General features: G+C 36.0%; 1 protein-coding gene across 3 annotated transcripts in view; it reads right to left on the bottom strand.

The window, feature by feature from the left end:
• The window catches only part of LOC115454022 (single-minded homolog 1), a 47,037-nt gene that overhangs the window by 7,266 nt on the left and 12,182 nt on the right, over positions 1 to 27,589 (bottom strand). For 2 of the 3 annotated variants that reach the window (XM_037443541.1, XM_037443540.1), the window contains exons 2-7: positions 13,591 to 13,812; positions 12,796 to 12,971; positions 12,268 to 12,389; positions 11,361 to 11,481; positions 8,868 to 9,046; positions 1,799 to 1,905 (exon numbers count right to left, since the gene is read on the bottom strand). In XM_037443541.1, the coding sequence (XP_037299438.1) occupies positions 1,799 to 1,905; positions 8,868 to 9,046; positions 11,361 to 11,481; positions 12,268 to 12,389; positions 12,796 to 12,971; positions 13,591 to 13,765 (880 nt within the window). In that variant the 5' untranslated portion in view covers positions 13,766 to 13,812. Of the gene's footprint in view, positions 1 to 1,798; positions 1,906 to 8,867; positions 9,047 to 11,360; positions 11,482 to 12,267; positions 12,390 to 12,795; positions 12,972 to 13,590; positions 13,813 to 17,280; positions 17,589 to 27,589 lie in introns of those variants that run through there. The other variant, XM_037443538.1, reaches the window with a different exon arrangement.

The following is a 27,589-nucleotide window of genomic DNA, read 5'->3' as shown; positions in this document are numbered from 1 at the left end:
ATAAGAAAAAATAGCAAATCCACCTGAACATAATATGTATCGATATAAATACAATCAAAATTTTGATATAAAACTTACTTTTCAGTTTTTTTTCCATGCAGACGTCGTACTCACGAAACCGCTGGCCGTGCGCCACTGGCGCTTACAGTATCGAGTAGCGTTTCTCTAAAGAAACAATCGTGCGCTGTAGCCAGTTCCCTAACGGTCCGGTCGGAGGTTCTGAGAAATCATCTTTGTCACAACTCTCCTCTGTCACAAACCTCCTCGGTCTCCCCTACCATACAGAATAAGGGCACTGGCCCTTCGTCAGCACTGAACACGACACATACACTTTATACACGCTCATGTTGACGTCGCGTTACTAATATACTAGTAGCGCGACGTCACCAGGGGCCTTATTCTCTATCTCGCACGTTATTTTGACAGTGCGTAACAAGCACGTAACACAACGCATCAAGTTTAGGACTATAGAAATTTGGCTTACAGAATACCATTCCACGCACATTTCTCGAAGATAACATGACACGGCCGCGTTACGCGTTTACACTACCATACAGAATAAGGGCACTGGCCCTTCGTCAGCACTGAACACGACACATACACTTTATACACGCTCATGTTGACGTCGCGTTACTAATAGACTAGTAACGTGACGTCACGTGGCCATTCGTCAGCACTGAACACCACATCTTTATTTATTTATTTATACACTTTGTATACAGATCAGTATATAGGCGGCTTAATGCCAGAGGCATTTTCTACCAGTCGACCGTAGGGTGGTGCAGAGATAAACAAGATAGGTGCATCTAAAAATACATATTACCACTTTATACACGCTCATGACGTTCCGTTATTAACCGAAGTTTTTAATAAACGATCTCAATCTTCAATCTGATTTCGAGCATGAACCAATCAAAATAACTCATTTGTAAATATGTCAAAAAAGCTTTGTTCAGATTGGTCTATTTTTGAGATCGAAAAAAGCGATTAGGATCGTTTATTGTAAATGGCGGTTAATAACATACTTATCTTCTTACAAATAATATTTTACAATAAGTTACTCGAACTGTAGATGTGAAATGTAATGTAAGTATTGAATGAAATAAGTAAAAAGTATTTTTTGTTTTACGCACCCTAATGCTACTAGTACTATTACTCTAAACTCGTCATAGCGACAACACACTTAAAGCCAGAACATTCATGCACATACAATATTCACAATAAATTACAATAAGAAAAATGTCAGAAAAATAAAACTAAGGTTTTTGATGAAAATATTCGTTATTCATATTATATAATTTTATTTGTCAAAGTAACCTTGCATGAATCTAATATGACAGCATCGCTGGTGCAGTTGTACATGCCTTTTTGTAAAATAACATTTTTTGTTAGATGACCGAACCCTTATGTTTTGGTTGGAATCACAAAAGCCACGTTATCCCGTAATGATGATTTCACAATTTTTGTGAGAAAATTATTTAGTGGGTTAAAAATACCGATAATTTTTAGTAAGAGAGAGAATCTATTGTTAATTGACCAAGCTTTTATGTTTTGGTCGGAATTACAAAAACCAAGCCCCTAATGGTGATATCAACCTTTTTTGGGGGAAAATTAGTTATTGGTTATTTTTTAGGTCAAATATGTCTGATCGAATATTTTGTTAATTTTAATCTAGCTTTTTGTTTTGTTCGTAATGACAAAACCCAAGTCATTAATGGTGACATCGCCGATTTTGGGATAAAATTGGTTATCGGGCCAACAATTCTGAATCATTTGAACAGTGACAGTGTTTACTCACGCGTACAGTGCGAGTAGCGCATGTGCAGCACGTCCGTGCCGTGGATGAAGTTGTACAGCGTCTTCTCGATCAGGTCCTGCGGCTCGTACCCCGTCAGCGTCGCCACTCTGCACAGCGCACAAAACATCACCGTCAAACTCAAAGGCTCTGCAAATGCCTGTCTCTATAGTACTATAATTGATAATGCACCAAGCTGATATATTGGGAAATGGGACAATCGATCATTTCAATACTATCAATATGCAATTTATATCATCATATATACTTATCATCAATAATAAGTATATTATAACTATAATGTATGTAATATTCTGTGACGTTAGCTCAAGCATTGTTCATAAATTATGTATTATTGTAATTTTTCTTGTTTTTTTTTTTTGTTTTTAGGCGCAATGTTCTCTTCCTTTGCATAAAGTCTCTTTTTCATATTATGCATTTAGCTAAGTAACTGCAAATGTATTTTGATTTAGTGTAAAAATTGTTGCGAACCCATTAAAATAAATAAATAATTTTCTTATTAGGTGTTCAGATGTAAGCGTGGTCGAGCGGATTGAGATTTTAAAAGTTAGTGCTTTGTAAAGGTATGTATTGAAAATTATATGACACAACAAACAATTTTTCCACAAGAAGGTTTATATCGGACCCAAATAGTTGAGATACAAAAAATGCTGACATATTTTTTGTCGGTTTTTTAAAGCCACCCGTAACCTGATCGCTATTGTTCGATGAAAAGTGTTGACACAAAAACTAACGCTTCCGCCAATTAACCGAGCCCCACACTCGCCGACCCTCCGCCGATCACTCCGTGTGAAGCATAATTAATTTGCGCTGTAAGCATTGTGCTTTGATGGAGAAAATCAATGCTTTGTTATCTCAAGTGATTTTTTTATGATTATCTAGGATCAGTGCTGACATCGGCTTCATACTAGAACAGTTTAACAAGTAATAAGTAAATAAGAATGCATAAATAATTTATAATTTAATTAACATTTTGTTACGGCTCTGAAACGCACTTTGTAATTTGTATTTTATAGCACTTATAAGAACTAAGAAGCAACATTTGGCAATTAATTTATAAATGTAACTAAATTCAGAATATTTTGTGCACATTTCCTTAAAAAAATAATGACTGTATTTTTTATCGTTTTTCTACGCACCCCAGAAGGTTTTTATAGTTTTTTCACCCTCCATTAAACACCAATCAATCCGCCCTTAAAACAACGAGTGCATCTCAAAAATCGTGCCACCGGATACTGTTTGCCAGTTGAAAGTGTCAATTATTCGCGAGCGGAACCGTCGGAGGGGCCAGGCGCGCAGGGGCGAGGGCGGCCGATACATGGAGCTTGTTTTATCAAGCACCGCACTTTGGCACAGAAAACACGTGGAGGCGTTTCGTGAGAACTTTTTTCATAATATCAGAATTTGGCAAAGGAGTGAAAATCACTGACGTATGATAAATGTTAGTAATTTCTATGAATACCTACAATGCTAGAAGAATTGCGGATAGATAGATAAGATTAAGGGCCTTTGGAATTGACTGGATAGAATGCTAAAAAAAACTAAGGTCAGGGAGCCCTATTACATTTAGAGGCATATCTGTCATTTTGCTATTACGGGCGTTCTAAGCGAAGAACAGCTTCGATAGCCGTGTAGGTAAATAGGAGTTTTGTTTACTTTCTTGGCTATATGGCTATCGACCGGAGGACCGAGCAGCGTGGCGCGCTTTAGGAGAGGCCTATGTTCAGCAGTGGACAGCTGTAGGCTGATGATGATGATGATGATGGCTATCAAAATTGTCCTTCAAAAAGAATGCCCGTAATTGCAAAAAGACGCTTTCGCCCCTATAGACGGAATAGGAACCCCAGAATATAATTTATTATGTATACTCTAAGCGACATAGTTTAGGCTTGGCTCTACGACACTACGTATCACTTTATGTGCCTTGGGATGATGAATAACCAATACGATTTAACTGGTTCTTAAGTACGCATCTGAAGAAGCGATAAGAGACGATGCTCACCTTTTAACAACTTATAGTTATCGGATTTATAATTGACATTTTGAAGAATAAGATAAAATATTTCCGTAATGATTAAAATAAATTTCACAGAACTATGAAAATGGCTGAGCAAGCGCATTGCAGTAATATCGCTGATTCGTCAATAAATGTTTATACAATCGACTCCACTGCAGTAGTTTTGCTGAGCGCGCGGAAGCGATCTCCACACAACGCACTTCGGCACGTTCGGTGCAAATCGCTTGCCAACTACGGAAAGTCGGTATTGTAAAAAATTATAAATCAATTTCACTTTACTGGCAACTGTGGCGTGTTTAGAAATATGGGTTTGCCGCTGCGAGTATCTATACTATTATATAAAGCTGAAGAGTTTGTTTGTTTGTTTGTTTGTTTGTTTGAACGCGCTAATCTCAGGAACTACCGGTCCAAACTGAAAAATTCTTTTTGCGTTGGATAGCCCTATGTTCGTGGAGTGCTATAGGCTATATATCATCACGCTATACCCGATAGGAGCGGAGCAGTAATGCCTATCTCAGGAACTACCGGTCCGAACTGAAAAAATCTTTTTGCATTGGATAGCCCTTTGTTCGTGGAGTGCTATAGGCTATATATCATCACGCTATACCCAATAGGAGCGGAGCAGTAATGGCTAATCTCAGGAACTACCGGTCCAAACCGAAAAATTCTTTTTGCGTTGGATAGCCTTTTGTTCGTGGAGTGCTATAGGCTATATATCATCACGCTATGACCAATAGGAGCAGAGCAGTAATGGCTAATCTCAGAAACTAGGAGTTTGAACTGAATAATTCTTTTTGTGTTGGATAGCCCTTTGTTCCTGGAATGCTATATGCTATATATATCATCACGCTATGCCCAATAGGAGCGGAGCAGTAATCGCTAATCTCAGGTACTACCGGTTCGAACTGAAAAAATATTTTTGTGCTGGATAGCCCTTTGTTCCTGGAGTGCTATAGGTTATATATCGTCACGCTATGACCAATAGGAGCGGAGCAGTAATGAAACATGATGCAAAAACGGGGACAATTTATTAGTTTTGAGAGCCTCTGTTGCGTGCGCTGCGTAAACGGTTAAAGTTATGCAACAATAATGTATGACGGGATTGTTCCTCTTAAAGAGTTCTACAAAAATATATCATAAAACAAAGTCCCCCGCTGCATCGGTCTGCCCGAACGTGTTAAACTCAAAAACTACCCAACGTATTAGGATAAAATTTGGCATGGAGACAGTTTGAGACCCTGGGAAGAACATAAGCTCCCGGGAAAATATATAGCGTGACTTTTATAACGGAAAACTTTAGCCCGAAAAACTTAATAACGCGGGCGGAGCCGCGGGCAAAAGCTAGTATAGTAATATAGAGATTCGTAGTTATCGAAGAAGACATATTAGCATATTTGATGTTACTATGATGTAGAGTCTGTAGTAACGTTTATTAAGCGTTAGCATACTAGTGTGCAGTACATCACTACCTTGTTAGATTAAGTTTTTATAGTTTATTATAAACCATCTTTTGCACCTGGATCTGCTCCCGTGTCAAAGTTTTTCCGGGATAAAAGCTCCGCTTTATATTTTCTCGGGATAAAAAGTTGCACTCAGAATTAATGTAGCTTCCTATTAGTAAAGAAATGAAAATAATTGGTTTAGAAGTTTCTGAGATTAGCGCGTTCAAATAAACAAACTGTTCAGCTTTATATTCTGAATTCAGAGTTCATTTTATTATTGTTGTTCGACCAAGAGTGATAGCTGACTCTAAGCTATCAAAGAGGCAAATTTAAAAAGTGATTTACTGTGAAATATAATTGTTTGCTTTAATCAATTGAAATGTTTTTACAATCTGACTATTTTTTATGATAAGTCATAGAGTTTATCATCATAGCTTAGGAATATCAACATCAAATATAATGGTAGTAACCACTCGGACGATCTCGCGTACACAAGATACATTCAACCTTGTATAGTAAGTACTGTAACATTCTTAATAGTTGTATTAATAATCAAAATATTTTTTAAAATATGATCTCATATATACCAAGGTTTCGTGTTACCAACATCTGTTTGTCAGGTGTGGCACGCAGCGAGCGCTTTCGCATATCTATCTATTGTTTTGTAAATCGATATCTTTAGTTGCGCTGGGTTCCTGGTACTCGGGTCCCTTATCATGGCCCAAAGGTCGTGTATCCTATTTGGTACGTAGGTAATGTAGAGACTAGACCATATACAGAGGTAGGTAGGAGTAGATAGTGTAGTAACTAGGCTAGTAAGTCTTCTCAATAGTACTTAGTACTTACATTTAAACAAATATACTATTGTCTTTTTCTATTTGCATCAATGATCTGATCAATGACATTTGCTCACATATCATTAAAAATTACAAAAAAGTTTAAATAATTTCGACGCTTCAAAGACAATCATATTTGGAATCGCCAGATTTTTCAGAATCGTTTAATCAACCTATGATATCCAGTTTACAATGATCCTTATGGTAATAGCAAATAAGCGCACACAGGTGTCTTCCTATTTTGGATATTTTTGCGCGGGAGATTATCCAATAGGTTTTGTAGCTTTAAACCAATTTTAATATCATTAAACTATATCTTCATAAAGTAAACAGTTTAATTGTTTTGAATTTTCTTATTGAAATCAAAATTTGTATCTCTCTACTCAAAAGTTAACTGACTGTCGCTTAGAAAGAAAAGAAAGAAAGAAAATAAATTTATTCGCAACAATCACAAAATATAAATAACAAACGAATAGACTAAAAGCACTTTAAACTATGATTGTTGCAAAAAAGGCTCCAACTCAGCAATATCCTGGCAGTGAAGCCAGCTCTAGTATTCCGTTGGTTTGTCTATTTGAGGTCGCTGAGCACAAAAAACTCTTAGCTTAGATATTATTGTCTTTCAATCGTCGATTTATAGATGCAAATAACTCGCGTGAGTAACTCGAAAATTTTTGTCAACCAGGAACTACATAGCATAGCCAATTAAATTGTTATCGTCCACATTATTCACAGCTAGTTGTTAAGAATGCACGCTTAGGTTGACCACTCCAACCCTTTAGAATCCTTTTCATGAACTGTGGGATACAGCACTTGATTTTTTATTTTATTTTTATTGCTTTGAATGACAAGACGAGCTTGTTGTTCGCCTGATGGTAAGCGATAAGGCTGCCCATAAACAGAAGAAACACCATCCAATACCTTGAATTGCAAAATATTGTTTGGTATTCCATTGCCCTCACCATCATGAGACATCAGGAGCTAAATCTTATTATGTCCAATAATTACGCTGGCTACAATATCCGTCAAAGCAGAACCCAACAGTGACTACACACTGCTGCTTCGAGGCAGAAATAGCCATTGCGATAGTACCTATCCAAGCGGACTCTTTTATGAGAGACCTACCACCAGTTTAACATACACCTGGCATTATAGGGAGCGAGGGTACGGAGCAGAATGACAAGGTTATGCTATACGTCCTGCGGCCTCGTGTGTGCGCGTGTAATGTTTCCACGAAGCCCTAACGGCGGTATTGTTGAGCGCGAGCTTTACGCCGCTCTGATTGCCGTGAACTAATAAACTTTGAACCTGCGGACGGAGCGCGGCTCCAGTGCGCTCCGTCAACCTTTTCTACTTCATTAAAATACGTATCGTGGATGATTTGTCCTGAGCCGTGTTCACGATAAAGTTGCAGTTTGCATTCCCTTTGTAAGTACAATCTGGGTGACAACGGAAGTCCAATCCCTATTTCCACTGCAGTCTAGAACGTGGAAGCGCAATGTAGTAAATATTGCTGTTAATACAACTTGTAGAAGTTAAGTCTGATGGTACAATGGAGTCGCGCTGGGACTCGCCGGCGCATTGTTCGTTAGCGATACGGAGTTATGCTCAGTTTCTGCGAATGCCATATAAATTATACTATCGACCAATATCGGAGAGGGGACATTACATTCCGTGACTTTAAAAAACAATAACTTGAAACAAATAAAGAATTCGTTGAGGATTTCACTAATCAGATGAGAGGGTGTGTGATTATACATTGCAAAAAGAGTGATGAATGCATTAAAAGGGGAAGAGACTTACCAAAGAACAGCTATATTGATTATATCAGAAGATATTAACGAAGAGAGTGATGAGATATGGCGGTTGATAGAATTAGCGGAAAAAATGCTGCGACCAAAAATTAATTGGAACCACGAAGAAAGCTTGTACGCCAAAGCGCCATGTTATTGATTGGTGGTGAACACCAAATCTTTGTGAAGATAAAGTATAGTAAAATAAAATTTCGGCCTGCTTGTTTCATCAATTAACCAACATATAATTGAGACTAGATAATTCGTCGTCTAATTCTTACAATATACTGTCCACACAACAACTGTAATTAGTTTCTTTCTGTATTGATTAACAATATGTGTGCAGTTTCTTAAACATATCTTTTTGGAGTTATCTGGGATTACTGAAATATTTGATTTTTTACGAGTTATTGAATTAATTATCACGAAATATCGAGCCAGCCTCACACGACATGATACTATGCGAGTTATCGACCACCCCGCGACGGCGCGGAGAAAGTGTAAAATCGGTTGGCGTCGGTCCCGCGCCTGCGCGAGTCCTCGCCGCGTGCGCTAATTTTATTAGCCCGCCACATTACTGTTGCATTCTCTTCGTTATGGATTTAGTTAATTACCGATCGTACAACATGCGGGCCGCGTACGAGTAATGGATTATTTGGATTATAGTTCCTATCGATAATGATAAATGGTTTTGAATTTGAATGTAGTATGTTAAGTCTTGATTTTCTACGTTTAACATCAAACTCTAAGAACTTCGTTGTTGATGAGGTTCCTGAACTTTTATAGAAAAAGCAAACTATTGTTTGGGTTATATGAAATAAATGATCACATCGTGCCGAAAACCTGTAGAATCAATATCAGTAGAATCTAGTAATAATATAAATTACATATTAACTTAAGATCAAAGCCTCTTCACATTGGTGGCACCTAATATTATGAGCTAGATGTAAGTAAGGCACTGACCTGGCGTCTAAGAATATGAGCCGCATGTCGAGCGAGGCACGGAACATGAACATGTTGGAGTGCAGCTTGAGCTCGGTGACGGCGGAGGGCGGCAGCGAGTGCCCCACCGCGACCAGCCCCAGCGGCGCCGAGCCCTCGCCGAACCGCCGCGCGCGCAGGTACCCCGAGCAGTGGATCACCTGCACAAACACTCTTATCGGGTACTCTGCGTGTGCGCACGCCATCAACACGGTGGAACATAGAACAAATATTTTCTATGACACCGTATTTTTGAACAGAAGTTGCAATCACATTAAACAAGCTAGTATGGATGTATGTATATTAATTTTCTAAGTTTCGTGTAAATATTTAGATTCGTCAATTTAGGATAAAGGAGATCGATAACAATAGTATAAGACCTTAGATAGATAATATTGTAATAAAATGACTTCAGACACTTACGGCTGTAACCAATATTCAAAAGTGTCAATAAAACACGATATAAATATAAAAGAAGTCTAAACAAATAAACTAAACGCAAAAAACCTGGTCCAAAACCCCCTTGCACTGAATCCGGTCCTGTACAAAACATTGGAGGGTCCCACGCCACCCTCTGCTTCACGCCCGTTCCATTACACAAACACTTAGCGCGTCGCAGTAATGTATTGTTCTGCGCCGGTTTACAGGATTTGCACTGTTAGCGGTCCCACTTGTATTAGCATTTTATTATTATCAAATTGGATTTATATTGAACTAGCTGACCCGACAGACGTTGTCCCGTCTTAACTATGAATTTGCAGCGCGCATTCTGTCAATGGCTGACAGTTATTTCAAACAATTGACAGTTATATAAAATTAAGTTCTTTTAAATTTTCCAATTTTAGGCGCAATTTTTTGAATTTTTTCTTTCATAAGAACCTTCTCCTGACAATAACAGACACAACAATAGTGAAATAGGTCCAGCCGTTCACGCGTGATGGCGTGACCAAGGGAAATAGGGATTTATTTTTATATTATATATATATAGATTATTGAGTTCCTAGATATTTGCCTTGGATTAGTATCGTATTCTATGTCTAAAGATGAGAGTAGAGACATATGAGGTCCCAACCCATTGATGGAAGATGTTTATTGTTCAATTTTCTTAATAGCAACTATCGTGCAATGTTTCTCAATTCATTCTAAGGAGGTGCACCTTCTGGTACACACACACACACACACACACACACACACACACACACACACACACACACACACAGACACAACATCACGCATTTTCTCTCAAAGGATATGCAGAGGCGCAACAAAGGCACTCCCTTTTCGCAAAGTATGTTCCGTCCCATGATGTGATAGGTGTCGAGCCTATCGCCATATCGGGCACAAATTCCAGACTCCGGGCTGATACTGAGCAGAAAATCTCAAATATCACTTTGCCCGTCCCGGGTTTCGAACCCAGGACTTCAGAGCGCTGGTGTACCGCATGCAGTACAACTACGCCACCGAGGCAGTCCTTCTGGTCAAGCGATGAAAATCCAGTAGAGCATGCGTTTGGGCAACTTATTATTAGGTGTACTGAGTTTCTCATGCCAGGAAACAACCATCCTCATACTGTCTAAGCAACTGTTTAATTAATATTGATAAAAAAGCTTTTTATTGCTTTAAAACTGCAGAAAATTGTAAAGCTTCTTTACCTTCATATCGTTCAAAATAGTAAAAAAATTGTTTTAAAAAAAGAATAGAATACTTAATAAATGGTCTACCATCAAACATAACGACTATAAGCGATTCGTGATCTGAATCCGGCCCTGTTCCTGTACTGAAGGGGCCCACGACCCCTCCATATAACGTATGTTCAATAACACAAACACTTTTGGTGCGTTGTTCAGCGCATTTATAGGATTTGCAAGTCCGCCGCCGCTCCGCTCACAGTTAATTATCACACTGGGGATATCGGCGTGTGCCGCTGTTGTTTTATACCAACCAATTATTTGCTATTTGAATGAGTTTGAACACGCTTATTTGAATAGGGGCTAGATATTTAAATAGTGGAATATATTTCTTATAGATATTAACAGGAAAAGTTATACTCTTTTTCGGATTACCGTGGTTTTTATATTATAATTTTTTCCAGACGTTTAGCAGTTTTCATGGTCACGGGGCGGACTGAGGTGTAGTTCGTCCGTAAAGTAAAAGTTACAATATCTACCTCTATTTAATAATTATACAACTTTAAAATTTATAGATGTTGGTGGTCCAATCTACGCAGAATGAGCTCACAGTGTCTTGAAGGTCTTTTGGTTTTTTAAGTCCTCGAAACGGCGGGAGAAAATCGAAACATAAAAACCGTGATAAAATTCGAAAAATAGTTTAATTTCATGTCTCACATTTGCGTAAACATAAGAAATCATTATAAAAAAATCAATTTCTATTTTATGACTGTCCACATATGACGTGATAAGTTCGACATTTTAAAAATATTTTAAAATAGTGTTTATGAATTACCAATAGTCTTACCTTGTATCCGGAGGTGGTGAGGCCAGCGTTTCTCTTGGCGAGCACGCATTTCATTCTGATAAAGAAAGCTCGCTCGCACTCTACGTCGACTGTCGGCCCCCACGTGCCCCCCACTGGATACCTACCAGGCAATGTTACTTTAATGAAATTATTTTTTTAATGTCTATGTTTATAATTACGATTGTAATTATTAGATACTTATTAGTGAAAAGTGTATTTTTTGTTTGAGTGTGTAAGAACTAAGGAAAATAATTGTCACGAGTTTCTTGTTTTTTTTATTGCTTTGAATGAGGAGACGAGCTTGCCGTTAGCCTGATGGTAAGTGATACAACCATAAACAGTAGAAACACCATCCAAAAGCTTGAATTACAAAGTATTGTTTGGTATTCCACGGCGCTCGCCATCTCGAGACGTGATATGTTAAGTCTTATTATGTCCAGTAGTTACACTGGCTACAATGTCCTTCAAACCAGAACACAACAGTGGCTACAAACTGCTTGGCGGCAGAAATAGATATTGCGGTGGTACCTACTCAGGCGGACTTTCACATATAACAGACCTACCACCAGCCCGAGTTGTTTCAAATGATCGTGATAATGAAATATTGGCAACTCAGATAGTGTATTAGTAAAATAATGATGAGTTAGAGTTGCGAAACTCAAGTGGCAGTGGGTAGGGCATATAGCTCGTAGATCTGATGGCCGTTAGGGCGGAAAAGTTCTGGAGTAGCAGTGCAGTGTAGGCAGGCTCCCACGAGATGGACCGAGGACCTGGTGAGGGTCGCCGGAGTCCGATGGATGAGGGTGGCCCAAAACCGATCCCTGTGGCGCTCAATGGGGGAGGCCTATGTCCAGCAGTGGACGATTCCCGAGAGAAATGATGATGATGAAATAAGTGATGTATTTACCCGAGCGACGGGTACTGGTGGCCGTGGTAGGAGTGCGGGTGGTGGAGGCTGAGCACCGCGTTCATCTCCTCGTGGTCCGCCTGGTGGATGTACTCGTATATCGAGTTGCCGGTCAGCTCCACCTACACAAACATTACATTATAGCTTTAATCCATTATTTTATTATAATAATTTCGATCATATTTACATTTTAAATGGAAAAATAAATTAAAATAATAATATTTTAGTATATTTATTGCGATTATTTGTTGCTATTTTTTTTAATGAGTGTCCTAAATATTTTGACGAATTACGAGGAAATAAAATTAGCTTCTGACTTTATTCTGTATTAGAGAGAATTATTCCGCCGTGACAAGGACCATATCATACGATATAATCATTTCCAACTACCATAAATTTTCATAATGGAAAAGTCCTACAAATGTGTGTAAATAATGGACGGCATTTAAGAGCAGCTCTTAGAAAGCTCATTAATTTGAACGAAATAATGTAATCCATGTATTCTTAAGTCGTAATTGATGTTCTCACCTGACTTAACCCGAGATGTACGGACGCCGTTTCGCTGATGTACATGATCTTGCCGTCGGGCGCCACCACGAATATGAACCCGTCGAGCGTCTGCAGCAGGTGCGAGCCGAGCTCCCGGATGGAGAGCTCGCGGGGCTGCGGCGGCGGCGGCGCCGCGCCCCACGCGTCTCCCAGGCCTGCCTCGACACATAATACTACCCTGAGATTGCCGCATCTGGGCGCGTCATCAACACTTCATTTCAGGGTTCCAAGCTATTAACCTACCAAGCAGTCTTCCATTGATATCGCCTTGTTAAAAGAAATGATTACAAGTCTATTTATCAGCATATGCTGAGCTGGGGTCGCTTTTGTGACGAGCAAATAGATTTAAGTATTTTTGTTTTTGTAATTGTTATGTAATTTTGCTTGTTAGATATAAATATTTTCTTTCTTTCTATTAAAAACTTATTTATCTTTTGAGTAAGATCTTAAGTAGACGTTTAAAGTATTTAACTATTTAATCCACAATGATTGAGCTGTTATTTGATCGCCTGTTTTCAGCTGTGCAAAATACAAAATTTAACTAAAAATGCGTCACATGCTGTGACATAAGATATCGATCTTAAGATACTGATTGTACTGACTTTAATTTGACAACGTCCAGCCGATATCTCACTTCAGAACGAAATTCAGTTGCATCTATTAATATGGCTCTAAATAACTCGGGCTAAAGATCGCTGTTACAACGTGCTTTGTAAATCTATGTCATAGGTGGTACAACTCTTGATGGCATAGTTAGCGCTATAAAATCCTCACCGTCAGGAAAGACCTGCCGCATCTTGAGGTAGGAGGTGGTGAGTCGTATGACGGAGGCCTTGTCGAGCTGCGAGGTGATGGCGGCAGGCAGCGGCAGCAGTTTGGCCAGCTCGAGGAACTCCGCGTTCTCCTTCTCGCGGCGGGAGCGCGCCGCGTTCTTGCTCTTCTCTTTCATTATCGCGGCCGCGTCGAGCGTCGCGCGACCACTCTCCTTGCGGCAAGCTGCGTGAATTACATATTTTTGGAGGTTTGCGTAAAACTATTTCCCGTAAGTTTGTGGATTATAAAGAATTTTACTAATGATTAATATGAGTTATTTGAAATTTTCATGATTGAATTGCACTACCAGCAGGTTAGTTAAGTAAAAGTATCACTTTTACACCTACATCTAAAAAAAAACGTAATAAAACTTTTGTATCAAAGCCTACGATAGAATAAGAATTACTTAATTGAAGTCAATGTCTAGACTAATTAATTCAATTAGCACAGAGTACTTTCTGTCCCATCAACCCTCCATGACCTACCCCAAATACATTATACATTCTGTTCCACCTAACGAAGTCGCTTGCATAATTTGAACGAGGTGCACGGTACGCCTTTGCGTTTTGTGAAAAATAAAACAAAGGTCCGCCATGACAGTAAAGCGCCATGTTTCGGCGGGAAAACAACAACTAAGTATGATGAATAATTCAGTTGGCTAATGCTTACAAATCGCATCGGCCCGCGCTCGCTACAGCTTTTACACATACCGTTTTATTTTTACTACAGATATTTTGTAAATTAGATATATTCATATAACATTATCGTGTTTTAAAAATTGATGTAAATAATTTGGCGAACAGTCGAATGGCTTATACAGTAAATCTAGACCACACCTAAAATGAAAAACATCAAATTACTTATGTCTGAAAGTATAATTGAAATTCGCGTAAGTTCTATGATTTTTTAAAGGATGCACACACTAGGATTCTCTGATCTTGACGGGGGTGGGTTGCAAGAGAAGATCTTCTTAGGTAAATTTAACCTAAGAAAATTTTTTCCAAGACTATATTGGACTCGCTACCTAATATTATGTATTTAAATACAATCAAGTAAGAGGGAGAAGTTATAAAGGAAACCATTGGGTGTACCCGGCGTGCGGTAACTAAAATAAACACAACGCATGGGGCTCGTTTATAACTCTTAGCTCGCATAAATCAGCAATGTTCCGCCATTGGAATGCCAAAGCAACATTTCATTTTCTTAAACAGTTTTAACATTTAACGAGTAAACTCTAATAGATTTCTCTACAACACATCTACAGATTTTTATAAAAAAAAGTTTATCGTGCTATATTTTATTTACTTTGAAAATATTTTATAATTTATGTCGCCTAAATTATTAAATTTAAAACAAAGGTAGAGATTAATTTGTGTCGTACAATTTACTTACATTTCTATAAGTACACTTGGATTTAATGGAAGGATTCTCGAGAATTACCAAGATATTTAAATTATCACATTACAGGAATTTCGTATAGGAAATACTTGAAAATTAGAAAAGCGTCCCTAAATAAAAAGCAAATTAAATATTTACGAGATACATTAAATCATAATTCAGTAAATTCATTCTACTACGAAGGTAATAAATAAATAATAGAATAAATAAGATAAACATAATAGAGGGCTTAATTATTGCCAATAAATAATTATTTATGTGGAATTATTTTCCCATTTTGTGTGATCGATTGTATTCAATAATTTAATATCGAATAATTGTGGCACATTTAATAATACGTATTCTAACTTTCTGGAAAATAACAAAGTCTCAGAAGAAAATACTATTATTGTAACATAGCAACAATGTAGAAATCTAGAATAACAAAGGCGGAGTCAGCGCTCCTTACAAGCAAACGCCGGGTAAATACTTCTGCGCCATTTGGCAACTTTCCAATACACATTTGGGAGGGAAGCAGCGTGTGGGGGGTACAGGGCCATACTGCTTCTAGCCACAGCTCTAGACACAACGCCCGTAGGTGTTTAGAAGGCGTGGCTACGACGTGGGAGTTACGAACTTAACTTTCATAATTCACTTCGAACGATATAATAATTAAGAGGAGTAGAACTATAATATTTCATTTTACAATTTGTTTGCGGTTCCGCCCGCGTGAAAAAGTTTTCGGGATAAAAAGTAGCTTATAACAGTCAGGAGAAATGTAGCTTCCAACCAGTGAAAAAAAAAGACAAAATCGGTTAAGTAGTTTCTGAGATTAGCGCGTTCAAATAAACTTTTTATATTTACATATTAATATAGATTTTCGAAAAACTATCAGTTAATACATGCATAGTACAATAATTGTGTATAACAAAAGGATGATTATAAGTTTCTACTTATATATGTTATTCTAAATTAAGTGAGTAGCAAAGAAATATTTAGCTCTTACCGGTTGTTAGCCCGTGCTATCAAGAGATATTCGACTTTTCTATTTTTAAAGTAATAAAATTTATTCAACTGATTCCTTACAAAAATGGCGTTTACCAAACAAAAAATAAGAGTTGGTGCCTAAGTGTTAACCACCATAGTCAATTAAATACAATATATAGGCACCATAGGCGTAGCTACCGCCGCATTCATGATACAGGACCCTTGAGCTTTAGGGCCCCTTTTGGCCCACACCTAAATTAAACTAAGTGGGCTCCCAAAAGTTTGCACTGCCTTGTCGGGTTTCTAACAAATTTTGATATAGGGCCTTCTATTGCAAGCTACGCCACTACTAGGCATCTAAGTTAATATAATTCTAATTTAAGCTACGTACATACTTGTTTCCACTTCTGACCGTAATATTGTCTTGCATGTTAAAAATGCCTTCATTAACTTACGTTTTCCATGTACAAAACAGATTGAACACTTAAATATTGTTGTCGACTCTACCTTTGTGTCAGTGTTTTAATTTAGCAGGTTTTTAAAGTACATTATTTGGCATTTGGAAATATCTTAATCGTAATAATCTATATTACATGAAAAGCATCTTAATTATTAATTAGTTTGGTTAATAAAATAGAATCAACCAAATAAAGAAAGCAATATAGTTAATATGTACCAATAAAACTTAATAAACCAGTAAACGCAAATTTAAAAAAGGAACGTTGATTAAAGTTTATGTCGTTCAGCCTAGTGGTGACCTGACATATATTTTTTTACTGTCTATTTATCGGAAAAGCAACGGCATAAAATTATACATTCTTCTTTTTATGTTTGCAAAACAAGGAAGTAAAAAAAAATATTTATGCGCTTTTTTAAATCGTTTGTACCCGGGAAAACGTTTAAAGAGTCTTCATACATAAATCATCTTATATTTATTGTTTTAGAAAGCTTTAGATATTAATATTTCAAATATTCACAAGTTAGAAAATATAATCCTTTTGAAATTAATAACTCCTATAAAAATGCTAAAAATTTCAATCGACTTGTCATTTATATATTCAATAGTAACATATTTATTATAACCGTTTCACTGCTGTGAATGTGTTGGCATTACCACCAACCTAAGCTACCAATATTGGCATTTGGCCAGCGTGATAAACTTACAATTTTCTCAATTTTATAAAGCACTTACTTCCATAAATATAATACATTTTATAAACATTATCTTTCGCCTTTATTTATTATTATATGTATGCGTTTGTTGATGATTAAAAAGAATATACTCACGACTGTCCATGTAAAGCTCTGTAGTATACTTCCTAAAATATTTCTTACACGGATATTTCATTATTTACACTTAAAAATATGTACTATGTGTAATCCCCGTGCACCTCACACGGACAGGTCCAAAAACAAACTGAACACCTTATGACCATTTCGGAAACGGCAACAGGTACTACAATAGCAACACTCTATGGGCGTGAACAATAGAGCCCGTATCTGTCACTTGGCTATCGAATTGTTATCTATATTTGTAACGGATTTGTTATTTTTATTTTGTCATGTTTACTGTTTATGTCAATCGAAGGGATAAAGTCTTTAGTAGCCGCCGTAAAGTTAAATAGATGACATCGGTTCTAGCAGCATTAACTTTATTAATGAAATTAATATAACAATTATAATTGATTGTGTACCAAAAAAGTTCTGTAAATCAAGTCATTTTAAAGTCGAATTATTACATTTGAAATAAAACTATATTATACGCGATCAAAATAAATTGTTTTATTTCTAATGGCAAATATCCTCACGTCGAAAAAGCAGTGGAACAACGATATTGTACTGTAGGCATGTACCACCTTTTTACGGTTAATATATTTTTACTTTTATTTTCATGTAAGGAAAAGGAAAAATATTCATTTACCGGTTTGATGTTCAATAATCATTACATTATTTCTGAAAATAATCATCTTCAAATCACAGCTCGATTTGAAAAAGAGAAGTCAAAGTTACCCTATACCGCAATAATGACATTTAGTACTAGTTCTAAATATTATCGTATTTATAAAAAATACAATTAAACTTCAATAAGTTTATATGAACATTAATTATGCGTGATCACACATCAGCCGGACGGCATGCGGTTGAAAGCACCACAATCAATAGACACATGCTCGATATGTAATTTGCATATCAGTCGCCATCTTGTCTGTATGGGGTTCTCGCGATTTTATACAATCGAAATTTGAAACGTTTGCGTGATGTGACTAAAGGAAGATGTCCGTGAGATAAAATATAATCTATTGACGTTACTTAGATGCACAAAAAACATCCTTAAATAATTATTTTTCTTAGTTCGTGTTTCAATGATAGAATATAAATAAATAAAATAATATTGACATTTAAATATGGTTTAGGAAACATGTTAAAATGCCACAGTAAATTTCTTGTTGCGCGTTTATGTCATCGTAAGTGGAGGTTGATATAAAATTTGTACATGTTTTTTTTCTTGTAGACTCCTAGATTGGTAGCCATAACAGGTAGTACCACAAGAATTGGGGATTCTTTGTCGATTTGTAAGAATAACAATGAGGTTCAGAAAGGGACTTTTAGAATAATTCATCGTTTTTAAAGTAAGTTGATAAAATTTCCAACGGAATGTCTTTATCACTTTTTTTAGAAATTGTACAAACATTATCAATTGTAATAATACTAAATTAATCTAAGATGCGTTTTCCAATACCTGAACAAATCGGAATACAACATGTAAAAGTAATATTAAGTATTAATTGAATCCCTTAACGTAGGATGTATATTGCATGCAAACAAATAATTTCAATATGACTATTGTGACACAATTCGTCATCTTCAATCCAAACTTGTAACTAAATCCGGCGAGCGCACAAAACCCGTCGGCCGTCGGCACACGTGCGCGTAATCTGTAGGATCCGGGCGCGACGTGGTGGGCCTCCCTTGCGTATTGTTTTATGGGAACGGGTGTCGAACTTTAGACAGGGGAATCTAATACTTAAGAAGCTCTTGTTCATAGAGACATGGCAATTCATTTAAATCTACTAAATTAAAATAATCATATGTTTTAATATGGTCTGTAGTCTGTATTGGCTGGTTCTTAATAGCAAAGTTTTTTTACTATTTTTAGATAAATATTATTAATAATATAAGGTACTGAATTCAATAATATTCATATTCAATTGTTGTTTTATAATAGGTATTTGAACATGTTGTAGTCGTCTACATGTTAAGTAAATAGTATCTAAGTATTATTAAGAATGTTAAGTAAATATGTAAAGCGTTAGTATTTTTGTTGATAAGTTAAGTTGAAGATATGATAAGATTTTATGTAGCGCAATTTTCTCTATATACCAGTCCCAAAGATTCCATATAACCCTATTCCTGACCCCCTTTCATAATTTATTTAAAATCTAATCATCATTAGAACGAATTGCAGACCGCATTTTTACATTAGTGCCTATAATTTTCTCTTGTGTCGGATTCCCTGGAGAATTTCATTCCTTGCCACTGCTATATAGAAACCAATTCAGATGACTTAGGTATATCACTATTTACCTCACATTGACATACTACCCCTCGTAAATTGAAAGAAAAGGTTTTCTACAAGCCTCAAATGCAATAACACTAAGATAACGCACATTACTTTCGCTTAACGTAATCCTACCTGTGTAATCGGATGACTATCATCTGCAAAGGATTTACGTACAGATTATCTGACAATCCAATAGTATAATGCAAACTTTGTTACACCTTTCAATGTTGTAAACAGATGTGATGTGGGTCATTTGCGTGTTTTGCACACAGTCAATTGATAATTATGTTTTCGTCGTTCGGTATTCAGTACCGCGAATGTGGAAATATTGCATATATTTTTTCTTTTCCAATCGATTTACGTACCTACGTCAATAAGCAATTATGTTTTTAAATATGACTAAAAAGCTACCCAACTTTAAGAAAATACGCTAAAAGTTTAGGAAACACGAATGTGACTACATCCCTGTTTTTTTTTTTTTTTTTTTTTTTTATTTATTTAAGGTCCTCCAACAAAGGATACACGGCTTATAATAAATACAATGTCGTAATATTGGTATAATTAACAATGTGACGTGCCTCTTCAATTACAGGAGACCACAGCATGCAAATTTATATATTAGTACAGCGGCAAAAATAATAATATTATTTAAGTATATAAGTAGAAACTTAAAGCAGACAAAAGGGATTAAACATAATAAGAAGTGACAAAACATAACAAGATCTTATGTTATAACATGTGGTGGTGAATGTGATTAATTATAATTATTAATTGTGAGTACGTAACAGTTGTAGGACTTGTTTCCTGTACTTAGAAATGTCCGTGATATCAAGGTCACGCGTTTTTGCAAGAGCATTATACTGCCTACAGAGTCTTGGCACAGCAGCGAAGTGACCCAAGTTAGTTTTAGTTGCTAGTTTTTAGTTTTTTTACCTGTTGCTGCCGCAAATATATTAAGTAACTTTCGTTATATATTTATAGCATTGACAACAAAAAGTTATAGTAATAATGCTAATAATTTAGCAAATAGTAAAGTTTACATTACAATTGAATTGTATTTTTGTCTCTTTTGTAAAGTGACCCAATGATTCGCGGATCTGAATGGCCAACGACATTATGATTCATGACAAATGATTTAGCGTCTCTATAACTGTTGCCATTATATACAGAAGCAATATATTATGTGGAAGAATGTACGGTATCTCCTTAGGATATATTAAGATAATGAATTTGATACGCAGTATCTTTACACTTGTCTACAAAAGTAATAGAGAATAGACGTGATTATTGATTATGGTTCATTTTGACTATGAGATATAGATATACAAATAATGAATGTTTTTACAGATAACCTACTACAACCTCTCCATTCGACAGATACCTATATTTTCTTCGTTTAAAGTTAGGTGTCTACGTAAATATCTACTGAAAACGATATATCTACGTCTTGGGTGGATGATATTTGAATATAATTAGTTTAGAACTTCTTAATATTTTGTCATAATAGGATTTACAAAATAGTTACCTTTTTGTACTATGAAAGTTATCCGGAGTTCCGCAATAGGTACATATCATGCCACTTTAAAATATTAGCAAAGCTTTATTTTGAGTTGCTTATTCAAAATTTTTGTAAGTATAAAAAAAATACGCATCGTTTACTACTACACGGTTAATTTATTCAAAACGTACGTGGGAACGCACCGAGTAACAAGTCAATAAATTTCGCGCCAAAAGTCAATATAGACGGCATTGTTTTTTTTTTTAAAGGCGAAGGAAGCGTGATAATGCCATTGTCTCTGGCCGCAAAAGACGGACGCACGTGTCTATGACGGGCTTCGGGTTGTTTTGTTTACTATGATTTTTTGCAGGCACCTGTAGTGTCATTCATAAGTTTCGTGAGGTAATCATGCAGCAATTTGCGTGTTCCGTGGGAACGGACTCCGGTGACATACTATTGTTTGTTAGCATGAATGAACTCGTAAAACAATAAAAGATCATAATTCAATTTGTTACCTGCGTAGTTTTAGTTATATTTGCCGTTTTAATATTGTATCGCGACAGTTTAATTTAATAATAATTTATTCATTTCTTACAAATTATGTATTACGACTTTAGCAGATTAATTATTGATTGGCCTTAGAATAGGAATACCAAATTTTGTAGATGTCTTTATAAAAATATAGTTTAATATAGCAACTGTTTATTCCATTAATTTTGTGTGCTGATTTAGGGTAGATATCTGTAGCGTGTACCTAATCTATAAAAAATAACATTCATTTTATTTTAAATGCCATAGTATACCTAACCTAAAAACCTTATTTAGGAAAAAATGATACATTGATGTCGCTTGTATTTTCGTTCGCATTTTGCAATAAAACTCTATATTTGTTAAGTAATAATAATTAAATTAGTGATTTATATTAAGAGTAAAACTGCATTTTTTATCACTGGAATAAGATATAAGTAAGTAGGTCACATGGAGTTTATAAGAGTTAATTATTTCATCAGGCATCATGTCCTTTAAAGCGATAGGCATTGCCAGCTTGTTGCTGTTTGACGGCAAATAGAGCATTGGCAACTATTTGAATGGACTCTGAAGGTACCTTATAATGCACGGTAAATATATAGGAAAAGATTTTGTATTATTTTTATGTCGACACAAAACCGGAATTGCCCATGTAACTTATTCACATGCATAAGCAAATTGCTGGTGAAAAAAGAGCGAAACTGTCTCCAATCACATTGAAAATGATGGAATGAGTCAGAGCGAGGGAACTCCCACGCGCCGCGGGAGACGTTACTTTGCATTCAGGTTCTCACGTTGGGAATTTTAATGAACAATTACCCATTTCTTACAACATTAATAGAAAAAATTGGACACGAAAATCAGTGTTGAGAATGGGTAAAATTGGCACATTCGGAACAATCTTAGATCATCTAGAAAGGATGCGACTACTCACGCGAACAGAAAAATTCAATTACTTTCAGTGTCACTACTACATTGAAAATGTAATATGCATAGTCAAACTGTATTGTATTAATGATAATACATACATTATCTTCAACGCTAACACTTAAAGGTTACACACATTTATATGATTCTATAAATGTGTTGATGATCATTTGATTTTTAACAGAGGGAAAGATAATATAAGTCGCGATCTTTGTATATTGTCTAAGGGAACAAATCACCATGGACTTCAATGGCTTGTAGCCATCAACATTATTTGAAATTTCGTAGGCGCACTAATTTCATCATACAATTATAACAATTTCTCATTACATTTATATAGTTAAGTTGTTATTTTTAAATAAAGATTACAATATTTTTCTCGATTCAGTTAGCAATATTTAATTTTCTGTATTTCGTGCTGCGTTTTACCACAACACATCTATAAATTAAACTAGGATTTAATCCATGAGCAAAGGTGAGAAAACAATGTATAAATTAAAGGAAACAGCCATGCATCACATTTGGCTCGTTTTTTACAATAGTTCCGCAGGGATTAGAGGATTACGTGTTACTGGCGCGTAGAGTTATGGCGATGGGAGCCGCTAATCCGCGCCCCACATCTGGCAACACTAAACGTTCTACGTGATTGTAACCAATAAAAAGTGCTTTGGGTAATGACAGTCATTACACAAAATTAATCTTTGGTAATTATCTTATCAATTTAATCATGTTTCATAACAGGTCAAGTAAGACCATCGGGCATATTTCTGAAAATGATCTTCTATGTTTGAAGGACCACGACCTTAGAATATTTATTTTGATAATATTATACAAATTTAGATTACACCATGCGCATCAGGGAACAATACAATAACAATTAATTTTATATAAAATATCTCTAGATGGATCACGTAGAGACTAATGCAGTAATCTTCAGGAATATTAGTTATGAATATTTTCTATTATAAATAGAACGCTCCCGTCATACTTTACACGGAATACGTCAACATTTTCGTCTCTTATTTACAATATGCAAATTCGGCTTTACTGTCTCTTTTTCCTCATCTAAATATGTAATAACTACTTAGTTCAGTGCTATGAAGTGTCTTTGTAATTGGAAGCTTTGGATGGTATGAGCAGTCGTCACTTACCATTTAGGTAAGCGAGCTACTAAACACATAATTTATTATAGGTACGCTTCGCTATTTTAACATATAATTATCACCTTCCCTGAAAACGACATAGTTTAGATTGTAAGCATGCAGTTTCGTGCAACAATGTGAGATCGGGAGCGGTACGTGCCAACTACGTAAATAGTGGCGGGCGGTGCAGCCGTGGTGCGCGGGCGGCGGTGCGGGCACGTTCAGCGCACCACTGGCTGCCATAACCAGCTAATGACTGCTTACATTGTAAACCTAAACGCGGCGGATAATACATGCTAAGTGTTTTTGCTTATCGGCTAATTGTTCATACTTGACTCTGGTGATGTCATGAGAACTGCAACTCCTTGTAGACACGGATCTAGGTATATCCAGGATTATATGCATGGACGGATTTGATGACATAAATATCTCTGTTTCTTTTTCATAACGTTGGTTTTATTATAGTAGTTGGGTAAAAATATATATGAAGAAGAAGGGAGATGTATTAAAACGTAAGTTAGTTGTTAGAATTAAACAACAACGTAACAAATATAAAGCACCAATTTTGCGACCCAACTGAGTATTAACTTCATGTCTACATTACGATTTCGAAGAGCTTAATTAGTAAGATTTTTGCAGCTCTAGTAGAGCCACGCTATATACATGTTTAACAGCAATAAGAATAAAACGAATCACTCAGGGCAGCACGATATCACTATCTCAAAGAAAACTGTGCCAAAACTCGTCAAGACTGCTTTCCTTTTTAAATATATACAGTCACTGCGATTACATCAATCAAACAGTGATTAGATCTATCTCTACCTCCTTTCCGATTTCTTTTAAGCTTCCTTAAAGGTAAACAAAGTATATATAATTCCTCTTGTAGCATAGTGACTAAAGGACTAGTATCACCTAATGCATCACCAAGTTTGTCTGCATCACGCTAAAAAAAAACAAAATATCCCTAATATTAACACTACGCGTAATTCCGCTTGTAAAATTCGGTATGCAATAAAATCACAACGTCACAGTCAAATCCTGTCTAATGGCAAATTCGTGACTACTAGAATGCATCCCGGTGCAATAAAAACAAATATCCAACTAAACGTAACAAATAAAATAGAAAAAAGTTTATGAAAAACGCCGCCATGTTGGCAGCGCGCGCGCACGTACACACCACACAAATCCTAACAGATCGTTTTGGTGCGTGACGTCCGTCGAATTTTTACCGACTAGTGCCGTATTTCGTATTTTTTCTTCACGCTGAACAAATTATGATCAATGATCTATTTGCGGGACACGTTTTTTCCCTTTTCGGAATTTACATACGGCGAGAGAAACTCTTGAGATGAGCACTCAAAAAATCTCATTCAAGAGAAGGCGTTTTATGTGATTCATGAATTTCCGGTGACATATTTTCCATATTTTTTTAATATCCCCTATCAGCGAATAAATTTAGACGTGTACAATTTTAAAATAATGTGGTTTGAAATTATATTATAATGCGTCATGGATTTCTGTATAAGAATATCGCGATATATTTGTAAAAAGAAATCACCTGATTTGTTTCCATAGTGTACTGGATATTAAAATGTTACAGCAATGTGCTAATAATTATGATTATCGTCTAAAAAGATATTATGATTGTAAAATGGCACATTCAAAATTCATGTTGCTTTGATCTGGTGATTGACTCTACCTACAGATTTTAAATGAATAGTTTTTTTTTATTTTACCATTGACAATCTTACTTTTTACTTCGCTGTTTTTTCGACTCGAATATTTTATAAATTTGCAAGATAAAACTTTTATTCCAAAATCAAAAGAGACATATTGAGGATTCCGAGTGCATTTATTTATTCTCTAGCTGTTGCCCAACTCATAAAAAACAATCCATCAATCTGACCTATTTACATTTTTTAAATACTCCACTAACATGTATTAAGATTAAAGAGAATGCGCAATACTAATTGGTGTAAAATAAATATTCACCATAATATTAGCAAGGGATATAAGAGGTCGGTAGAGCTGCACTTAACTAAACCAATCCGATGCAATTTTCACTTGCGCTCATTACTTCACTTTTCACGGCCAACTGTTTAGCATCATTCCATATTTTTTGTACCTACTCACGAGTGCTGACCCATTTTGAACTCTATTTGTTGTGTGATTAAGTGTAAATTAGCTTGCCCAGGTGGTCAGTACAAACTCCGCTTTGTGTTTACAAAGCATTTCTAGCCATTAGCACCGCGATCAGAATATTAACTTCGCGTCTTTGGTTAGGGTCCTGTCGACGATGAATTTGAAATAACACATTTTGTTATTGTTCTTAGCGATTTCTATGTTTTGTATAGGTATAAAACAATAATATTACATAATAAAATTAACAGTTATCTCATTAAAATACTAATATGACACTCAAAATTACTCCTTGATATCAATTATAAGTTGGAACCTATATAAATGAAAAATCAATTTCCGCTTGTATATAAGATCATAATTTGACAACGAGTTGAACGCTTTGACTGTTTTTCGCTACACCGACACAACCTAACCGATTGTAATGAAATTTTGCAAGTGTCTAGCTTGAGAGATAGGATCATTTTCGATCTAATAGGTGGCCCTTAGAGCTCTAAAAAGATGAAAGGTAGTTTACATAAAATGTGGTCTACGTTGAGGTCGGTCTGGAGCAGGACGACGTCTGTTGAACCCATCATTAATAATAGTTTTTGAATATTATAGTCTTCCTGAAGATAACATCTCCAACTACTTAACGACACTCTTTATTAACTCGAACGTATTAATGTAAATCAATAGCTACGACTTAAGTAGGTTACGAAATAGTACTTATTAGATTACAAACATTGCCGCAGAGAAAACGCAATGGTACTAATCTGTCTAAGGACAGAAAATATTTATTTATGAAAATAACTATTAGGGCCGAGCACACCTTACGACCTTTACCGGCCTACATCGACACATCAGCATATTATACTAATAATTAAAAATCTGCTGAGACAAATGTCCGCAGCTTCAAATCCCAAGGGCACACACCTCTGACTTTTCTAAAAAAATATGTTTGTATTCTTTGTGAATTATCGCTTGCTTTAACGGTGAAGGAAAACATCGTGAGGAAACCTGCATATCTGAGAAATTCTTCGTAGGAATTTTCGAGGGTGTGAAGTCTACCAATCCGCACTAGGCCAGCGTGGTGGACTAAGGCCTAATCCCTCTCAGTAGTAGAGGAGGCCCGTGCCCAACAGTGGGACAGTATATAATACAGGGCTGATATTATTATTATTATTAATAATTATTTCATATCGCTTTTAGTCGTTGTATTGAATATACAGAATGACAAGTAAATTTAAAGTTTATTAAAATAATAAATGAATCTTACAGAACCTCCAATAGATATTTATTGGCAACAAATAAAAGTGAGATGTTATTTACTCGCGCAACACGAGCGCACGGTAGCCATCTTGTCGGTAGATAAACAATGTAAAATGGCCGGCCCAGGGACTCCTTCCACGAATCAATTTTTTTACCTTTTATTGGAACTTGTGTGGTTCAGTGGCCTACTTTATCGTTTTTTCTATTATTACAGTAAGCTATTGTAGTGTTGTGTTATGTGTCCGTAGCAATGAGTAAAGAATAAAGACATGATTATATATTTAGTAAATAACACTGAAGAACTTGTTTAGTTAAATTTAATTCGTTTTTTGGTAATTTTTAAGCGACGTCAACAGAAGGAGGATACCCGATTCGTCTTAATTTTTTATGCTCGTTCAGCGATTATAATTTTTCATTATTTTTTTTTTGTTGGATATCGTACGGGATCGGATTGGTTCCATTTTAATTAATCGGTATGGGATCTTAGATTTCGAAGAAGGGAGCTCCTCAAAATCAAATAGGATGAATATAATTATTTTTGTATTGGGT

The sequence above is a fragment of the Manduca sexta genome, chromosome 26, assembly GCF_014839805.1.
Source record: "Manduca sexta isolate Smith_Timp_Sample1 chromosome 26, JHU_Msex_v1.0, whole genome shotgun sequence".
NCBI lineage: Eukaryota > Metazoa > Arthropoda > Insecta > Lepidoptera > Sphingidae > Manduca > Manduca sexta.
Note: the sequence above shows the minus strand (reverse complement) of the source record. Positions and strands in the feature narration are given on the sequence as shown.